This window comes from Lupinus angustifolius, chromosome LG10 (assembly GCF_001865875.1).
Source record: "Lupinus angustifolius cultivar Tanjil chromosome LG10, LupAngTanjil_v1.0, whole genome shotgun sequence".
NCBI lineage: Eukaryota > Viridiplantae > Streptophyta > Magnoliopsida > Fabales > Fabaceae > Lupinus > Lupinus angustifolius.
The window spans coordinates 15,300,991-15,309,601 of NC_032018.1; the positions used below are offsets into that span (position 1 = coordinate 15,300,991).

The 8,611-nt window shown below is 30.7% G+C and overlaps 1 protein-coding gene across 1 annotated transcript; it reads left to right on the forward strand.

Moving 5' to 3' along the window:
- On the forward strand, positions 509–8,137 carry LOC109357733 (casein kinase I-like). Its single transcript, XM_019601758.1, has 14 exons — positions 509–584; positions 676–716; positions 2,763–2,832; positions 3,293–3,441; positions 4,012–4,107; positions 4,201–4,271; positions 5,193–5,254; positions 5,342–5,405; positions 5,729–5,813; positions 5,970–6,096; positions 6,645–6,727; positions 7,109–7,163; positions 7,352–7,479; positions 7,857–8,137. Exons 1-14 carry the CDS (start codon positions 509–511, stop codon positions 8,049–8,051), a joined length of 1,302 nt encoding a protein of 433 aa, XP_019457303.1. The 3' UTR covers positions 8,052–8,137.

Below are 8,611 nucleotides of genomic sequence, written 5' to 3' on the forward strand. Positions count from 1 at the left end.
TATTTAAGCAATTTTTCATATATTTCTTTCTCTTTATTTCATTTTTTGGGACTATTTTATGGCTAATAATACTTTAAGATTTTCCTTATTTTTCTCCAATTATACAATCTCCTAAAATATGTCCTTAGATTTTATAAAATTTCATAAGGATTGGGACCAAGATACTCTTAACATGTCACTCATCACTTATTTATGTGACCTTAGCTTGCTAATGTGATATTTTGTATGTCATGTTAATCAATAACATAGGTACTCTAATAATAAGAACCAAAATAGAATAATTAGAACATTCAAGATTGTTAAATAAAATTAGAATCTAAAACCAAAATTGATTAAGTTTATAGGAAAAGACATATTTTTCTCCACTAGCTCTTTCCACTTGTCTATATAAAGATCACCTTGACTCACATTGCAAAAATTGCTCTTATTTTCACTTCCTTTCTTAGTTTAAACATCTTCATTTTTCCACTTCAAATAAAAGACATTTTCATTTTTTGGCACCATTTTCATGGAGAGGGTGGTTGGAGGAAAATATAAGATTGGTAGAAAAATTGGGAGTGGATCATTTGGTGAAATCTACATTGGTTAGAATAATTCAAATTTTGGTGTATATTTCTACATTTTTTCCAATTTATAATTTTTTATAATTCTTTATTATTTTTTTACCTTTTCAAGGTGCACATATCAACACCTATGAAATTGTGGCTGTAAAGATGGTAAGCTTTAATTATTTTCATTTCACTTGAAAAATGAAAATTGAATAAATTTCCCTTCCTTTTCTTTTTTACTTTCACAAAACACTCTTTTTCAATACTACAACGTGAGACCTAGTAATCAAATAAGCTTGAAGACACTATTGAGAATAGTGTCTTAACAACAATTTTCTTTGTTAGGATAGCATCGTGACACTGAGGTATTGTTTGGGAGTAAAGTTTTGGAGGGGAAGAGAATGAATGACTTTGAAAAACTTTTCCCTTGTTTAGGAGTTGGATCAAGGAGAGGGAAAATTTTGCCCTAATTTAGGGTTTTTTTGGAGATAAAATGTCAAAATAGTTAAATATATTTAGTAATAATATATAATTATATATTATTGTTCATTTCTGATTGTTAATTACATTTTTAAGGGAAAATAAAAAAATATTCTTACATTATCATTAGTTTATCCTCCTTCGTCTAAATTTCATACTCCCAAATAAGAGAGATGATTTCATTCTTTTTCCCTTTCTCTTCATCCTCCTTTCTAACTCTTTGATTTCTCTGTTTCTCTTTCCCTCTAACTCATGAACAAAGCCTAATCTATACTATATAAAGCCAAAACTTGAAATAACTTCTCTCATGGTGTAATTTTCATTTCCTATATTGCCCTTAACATTATTTAATTTTTACAAAAAACTATATAATCCTAAGCAACTACCACCAATACATTAATTAACCACATATCTCACATTAAATTAAACATTATCATAAACATAAAAATATAATATAAAGTACACCGAACGTAACAAATACATTTTAATTTAAAAAATGAAATATATAAAAATTGAATATATAGTATTACACAATATTCACCAACAAGCATGAAATGTTTGTACACACTAGTAATAATAATGTCAGGAATTGAGTATGGAGATTGATAAGTGATGATAGAACTAGGAAAAACTAGGCAATAGTTTGGTTAATATAATATTTATATCATCTTTAACTATGCAATAGTTTGGTTAATATAATATTTAGGATATCATGGTGGCAATAATAGTAATTACGTTGTTGACTGCCTAATATAATATTTATTTTATAATAATTTTTTTTATTGAATATAATATATAATAGAAAGTTATGGTAACCTTTGTAATTAACTCTGTCTAATAAGGTTAACGATTTAATATATTTTCTTTGGTAGTGATTTTAAGTATGAATAGTAGAAAGTTTAAGTTAGAAATGACTCTATCATCTTCCATAATTCTCACTCAAGATCCTCAAGATCATGTTAAGAACGAGTATGAATCCTCTCCTTTAATAAAGAGACAAGTCTTTGAAAAACTAAAAAAAATCTAATATGTAATGATATATCTATCTTTTTAATAAGTATAATAAAATAATATTTTTGTCATTCAAAATACAAGTAAATTTAAGTATTTATCTATCCATTAATGGAGATGACTAAAATCGTAACTTCATTACTTCTATGCATCAATCACCACTAAGATTAGCAATCATCACATCATTATGAAGAGAGGACTTTAAATTAGAAGAAAGAGATGAGAAGAAGAAAGGTTTTTTTGTTTGAAAATAAATTTTTAGAAGTGTTTTATAATAAAAATAGAGAATTTTGGTTTTAGGCCCTCTTTTTTTTTTATTTAAGTCCCTATTGATTATGTTTCCTTTAAGCAATGCCACCATTTTCATCCAAACTTCTACTAAAACCAAAACAGAGAAAAAGTTAAAAACCAAAACAAAAAATAAAATGTACGAACAAATTTCAAAAAGTCAAACATTTACAAAGGGAAATGTATTTAATTTTAAATTAAAATAAGGCATAACTTAGAACTCATTATTCAACTATTATTTTAGGAACTTAGAGTTATTTATTTATTTTTTATACTATAATTTATTTAAATTATAGGAATCTATTTTCTTTCACACATGACATATTTTTAATTATCATCTTTTATCATTTACATTTATTTTTTAACCGACTTAATCTAAATTGAAATATATTGCTTAATAATGATTAATAAAATCCAATGTTTCTTGTTTTATAGGAGAGTAGAAAATCCAAACCTCCCTTACTACTATATGAGGCCAATGTATATAATATTCTTCAAGGAGGAAGTAAGTTATATTATGAATTTAATATGTATACACTAACTGTAAATATTTTTTACATTATTAGTTAATCATTCATCATTGATTTATTAATCACCATTGACTCTCAAATAAAAATAATACAAATCAATGGTGGATGATATGCTGACAACGTAAAAAACTTTACACTGTACAGATTTTAAACTATTATATTATAAGCACCTCTATTTAATTTGTTCAATCTAAATGCAACTCATCCCTTTAAATATTTTTGGAGTTTAATTCATTAACAATATTAAGATTTATATACAGTCAACATAATCTATTATTTATTTGTATTACTTTTATATAAGAGTAATGTAATGATGAATGATGCAACACTGGAAAAAAAACTTTTACATTGTCGTTTCACACGACTTTTTCTCATATTTTTCATGAACTTGAGCTTGTTCATTGTTTCTGATTCCTCATATACATGGATTTTTAGGTGGAATTCCAAGTTTGAAATGGTGTGGTAGTGATGGAGACAATAATGTTCTAGTTATTGAAATTCTTGGACCTAGTCTTGAAGACCTTTTTTACTATTGTGGGAAGAAATTTTCACTAAAAACAGTTCTCATCTTGGCTGATCAGATGGTAATAATTCATTCATTTCAGAATTGTTTTCTAAGTGTCTATTTGATTTGCAAAAATAAAAATTTCATTTTAATTTTTTTATTCATGGTCGATAATCAAAGGTATCGAGTTCAAATCTCCGATAATGCAATTGCATTTGGTCGGGAGAGTTTTGTCATCCATAATGATTTTATCAGTTCGAGCAAAATATTTTTGTTTTAAAAAAAATATATAATAGTGGCAATGTGTTTTTGTTCTGTTACTTATTAATTATGAACAAGTCATTGATTTCATATCTGTTTCTTGATTTGAAATATTTGTATTGGACTATTGAAAAAAAAAACAATTGTATAGGAAACAATATTAACAACTTAGTTGAAAATGAAAACAAGAAACATTTTGGAAAACCAAGCATACCCTTAGGATATGACTATGTTTCCAGCATGTTAATGTAGCAATTGTCTCTAAATGTTCCACTTTTTACTTAATGCTTCATGGAATTCACACTTAGCCGACTTTACCTGGTGGGATAAAGACGAGTTATCGAATGCATAAACGGAGAATAAGTCCGGTTTATTTACTTTACTACAGCTTACAAGGATAGAGTATTTACATTCAAAGGGATTTTTGCATAGAGATATCAAACCAGATAACTTCCTTATGGGTCTTGGCAAGAAAGCAAATCAGGTAGCTTCATTAGCATTCATTTTCTTTCATATGATTTCTTTAATATGCTTCCAATTTCTTATATATGATTTCTGCAATTTGTTACATTGACAGGTTTTTATGATTGATTTTGGACTTGCAAAAAGATATAGGGACCCTTGTACAAATAAGCATATTCCTTGCAGGTATAGGTTTTGTATGGCTCTATTATTTTTATTTCATCTCTTCTTATGGATCATATTTTATCATGTTTGGTCTCTAAAGTGATGTAAATTAGGGATCGCACCATATGTGATGTAGCTACAATATTGTGGTTACGGTGATCGCGTCACACCGCATCATACCGTAATTGTAGTGTGACACCGAATCAGACTGTATTTATACCGCATCGAATTCAAAAATACCTTTTTAATCACAAAAGATTTTATGCCGCAATCCGCATTGCAACAGCCGCAATAACCGCAATTATTATCGTAATCGCGACCGCAATTTAAAACACTCTTTTTATCTTCATTTTGTTTTTTACTCTATTTTGTCATGAGGACACGAGTTCAAATCCTGGAAACAGACTCTTCGCTTGTAAGGATAAGACTGTGTACGTCTAACTTCCTCAGACCTGACTAAGTGGGATCCTCGTGCAGTGGTTCACACTTTTACTCTATCTAGGGAAAACAGTTTATAATCATCAAGACCTTTGTTATATCCAACCCTGCAATAGTTTTTTCAAGATGGCCTTTTTCCTCTTCAGAAAAGTAAATGTATATGGTTGTTTATCAATGGAAAACCTTGCAGCTATTTATGAATTTCAAAACAACTATTTTCATTGATTCATGCTCAATGCTCAGTGTTACTACCAAAAAGAAATTGATCTAGTAGTGTAAGGTCCCGCTAGATTCCAGAAGACCAAAAAAGATAAAATGTTCGATTTGTGTAAGAGACACTTGTTAGGAGGTGCAGGCCAAAAGGATTAGTTTCTTACCTATAAGTCGAGGAAATACAATACTAAAAGAAAATGCTTAGTGTTACTTGTTCATTACAAGTTTAAATTTACTTTTCCATGTTACTATTACTTATATATTTGCTTTTCCCTTGATAAACTCATCCAGAGAGAACAAAAACTTAACAGGGACTGTACGTTATGCAAGTTGCAATACTCACTCAGGAATTGGTAAGTAGAAAGAAAAAATTTGCCTTCTTTGTGGCCTAGAGATTGTAACCTGCAATCTTCCCTCAAATTTTTGTTTTATTTCTTCAGAGCAAAGTCGTCGCGATGATTTGGAATCGCTTGGTTATGTTCTTATGTACTTTTTAAGAGGAAGGTATGTCTCATCCTACTAACTGTTATATTACCGTACATCTATTAAGTACGAAAACTGTCCTAGATAATAAGGATAATTGAGTACTTTTTAGGAAAATTATTCACGCAATTTAAGTAGGTTCGCTAAATAATTGATATCAATCAAGTCCTTGTGGATACGATACTTTTTATACTTCTTTTGACAACCCGTTTGGTTTAAAATAACAATCAGTTTGCCGGTTAGCAACATCTCGATTTCGTGGGATATAATGTTGTTTGTGAGTATTTGCTGCTAAGGTTTTTTAAGGTAAATGTAGGGATTGACTATTTGGTTCTTGATTTTAGCCTTCCTTGGCAGGGTCTACAAGCTGCTACCACAGAGCAAAAATTTGACAAGATTTGCAAAAAGAAGTTATCAACTCCTGGTGAGGTATCTGCATCAATTTTCAACCCTTTTACTCATGTTGATTATGTTTCCTTAGTTGTAACATATATGAATAATTTCACAATTCAATTATTGTCCGAAAAACCAGTTTAGGAATTGTTATGCACAGAAGATTACTGACCACATGTTTCTTGTTTTCAGATACTTTGCAAGTCATTTCCTGTGGAGTTTGCTTCTTACTTTCATTACTGCCGATCTTTGTCATTTGATCAACGACCAGATTACGGATTCCTGAAGCGACTGTTTCGCGATTTGTTCACTCGTGAAGGTATTGGATGTTTCTTTCATCATATGCAGGCTATGGCATGTTGAAGATGTTACTTTTCATGTTGGTTGATTTGGCATTAACTGTTGAAGTGTGATATTTTAACTGAAATGGAACCATTCTAGTATGTAATAAAGTTCAATTTCAATGTTGTTGTTCTTGACTATATCCAAGCCACAGAAGTGATTATGATGTTGAAGTTTGACAATTTTGGCTTTAAAAGGATCTGTTAATCAACTATTTTGGTACAATATTATTTTCTACTGAGTACAATGTTGCAGATCCTCTTGAGCAAAAAAAATGTTACTAGCTTTTATTGGTTTTATTGTTTTACACTCTTTATTCTTTCTCCAAAAGCATAAAAGTCAAGTTTGTAGGTTGTCAAATTTTATGAAATACTTGGTTCCATTCTTAATGTTTTTTCCAGTACTTAGGAATAAATACTTTGACAATATCATACATTAATGTTGTTTGTATAATATCATACATTACTATGTGATTATAGACTTCATTTATCTTCTGTTTTAATTTAATAAAATTTTGTTCTTCAGGATATGATTCTGACAATTTATTTGACTGGACCATCCTAAAGCAACAGCAGATGCAACAGAGAAAGACACAAAATCAATTTACTGTTAGTAATTCCATGGCCTAGTTTTAATACACATTTTGAATGAATTTCCTACCGTATTTGTTTCCAGTCTTAGAGGGTAAGCTTGGCGCAATGGTAAGGTTGTTGTTTAGTGACCATGAGGTGACGAGTTCAAATCCTGGAAACATCCTTTTCACTTGCGGGAGTAAGGCTGCGTACATCTACTCTCCCCATGCAGCCTCGTGTACTGGGCCGCCCTTTGTTATTTGTTTCCAGTCTTATATCTTACCCCCCTTGTTGTAGTTCAAATTTTCAATCAAAATCTCATAAAATATTATATGCAGTTATGAAAATTTACTTATTCATTAAATAAATTTACCTGATTTTATTTTCTTTCTCACTGGAGTATGTGCAAACTTGCAGGCTCCAGTTGCTGTTCCTAGCAATCTAGAACCAGTGGATGTGGATAAGCACAAAGGTACTACATCTTGTACCATATAGTTGAAGGGATCAAGTTTTAGTATTTGGTTTATTTTACCAAGTAAAGTAGTGTTATACTAAGTCATGTGATTTATGTGCTGAGATTAGTATTTCCTAGCAGAATGACTAAGGAATTTAAGGACATATTTTGACAAAACATGATGCCTTAAGTTCTTCCCTTTTCAGGACTCAATGATTCCACTCCGATTCCCATGGCAAGACCGTCGACGAATATTGATCGTCCACGTGTTTCTATGAAGATCATGGCATCTAATGTCCAGAATCTTAATGTCAAGTTTCCAACAGAGAAATATGTAAACCTCCTCATGAAAATTTCCACCATTATTTTCTTGCTTCTATCTCTTTCTCTAAAAATAAAACGCGTAAATAAGTCGTTTGGTCCCTGGAAAGTCGAAAAATGTACTTCACTCGTAATTCAGTTGTAGTACATGAATCATTATTTTAGAACCAAATCATGCACATAATTTATTTGAGGACTAAATTGCGAGTGAAATACTATTCCGGGGAACAAAATACTGCAAGATAACATGATATCATCCCATATATTTCTAGGATATGGTATCCTTGTTCCTCTATGCATGTATCAGTAGTTAATTTAATCATACTGATATTTAAGTCAGATTTATATTTGACTGATGTAAGTCATTTCTTTGGAACAAAATTTTGGCAGATTATGAACAATGGTTCATCTAATTTGACTCCAATGCCCAGAATCTCTACTGAAAATATTGCCATGCCAAGAATCTCTACCGAAAATATCGTCATGCCGAGGGTCTCAAAACCTGAAAGGCTCATTGGAAACCCAAATCCTGATGCATCAAGCAGTTCTGTTCCTGCACTACGCCGAGCTTCTTCGATCAAATAGTAGGTGAAGCTTATCTAGAATTTGAACTTGAGCATTGTTTATTAGTATAATGCCAATCTGCATGGTTTTCTTTCTCAGGCATTGATTTTGGAGGAGTTACTTTTAGCACAAAAAAAAGTTAATGTTGCAAATGTTATGGAACTCACTTCAGCAAAAGAACAATAGATTGTTATGATAAGGGCCACAGGGATAATCCGTCTCCAACGGTGCCTTATTCTCTATTCCTGACTAAGCAGAATGTTACTTTTTATTTTTGAAATTATCTTTTATTCATATTGTAATATGTGATTAGTCTGAGACAAAGAATGAGACACGGTTAGGGACGGATGATCCCTGTCGAGATGCCACAGAAAACTTAGTGCTGTGTGAGTTGCAAATGCCCTTATTCAAGACTTTGAAAGATGGAAAGTAAATGAGATTGGGCAAAATTGAACAATGTTTGATGGTAGTTTTAGCCTATATATGTATATCAATTTCATAACAGTTTTTTAGTAAGAAGTTAGTTAATTCAGTTATTCAATTTGTTGGCTATTGCTAACTAATGTGCTGCATATACTTGG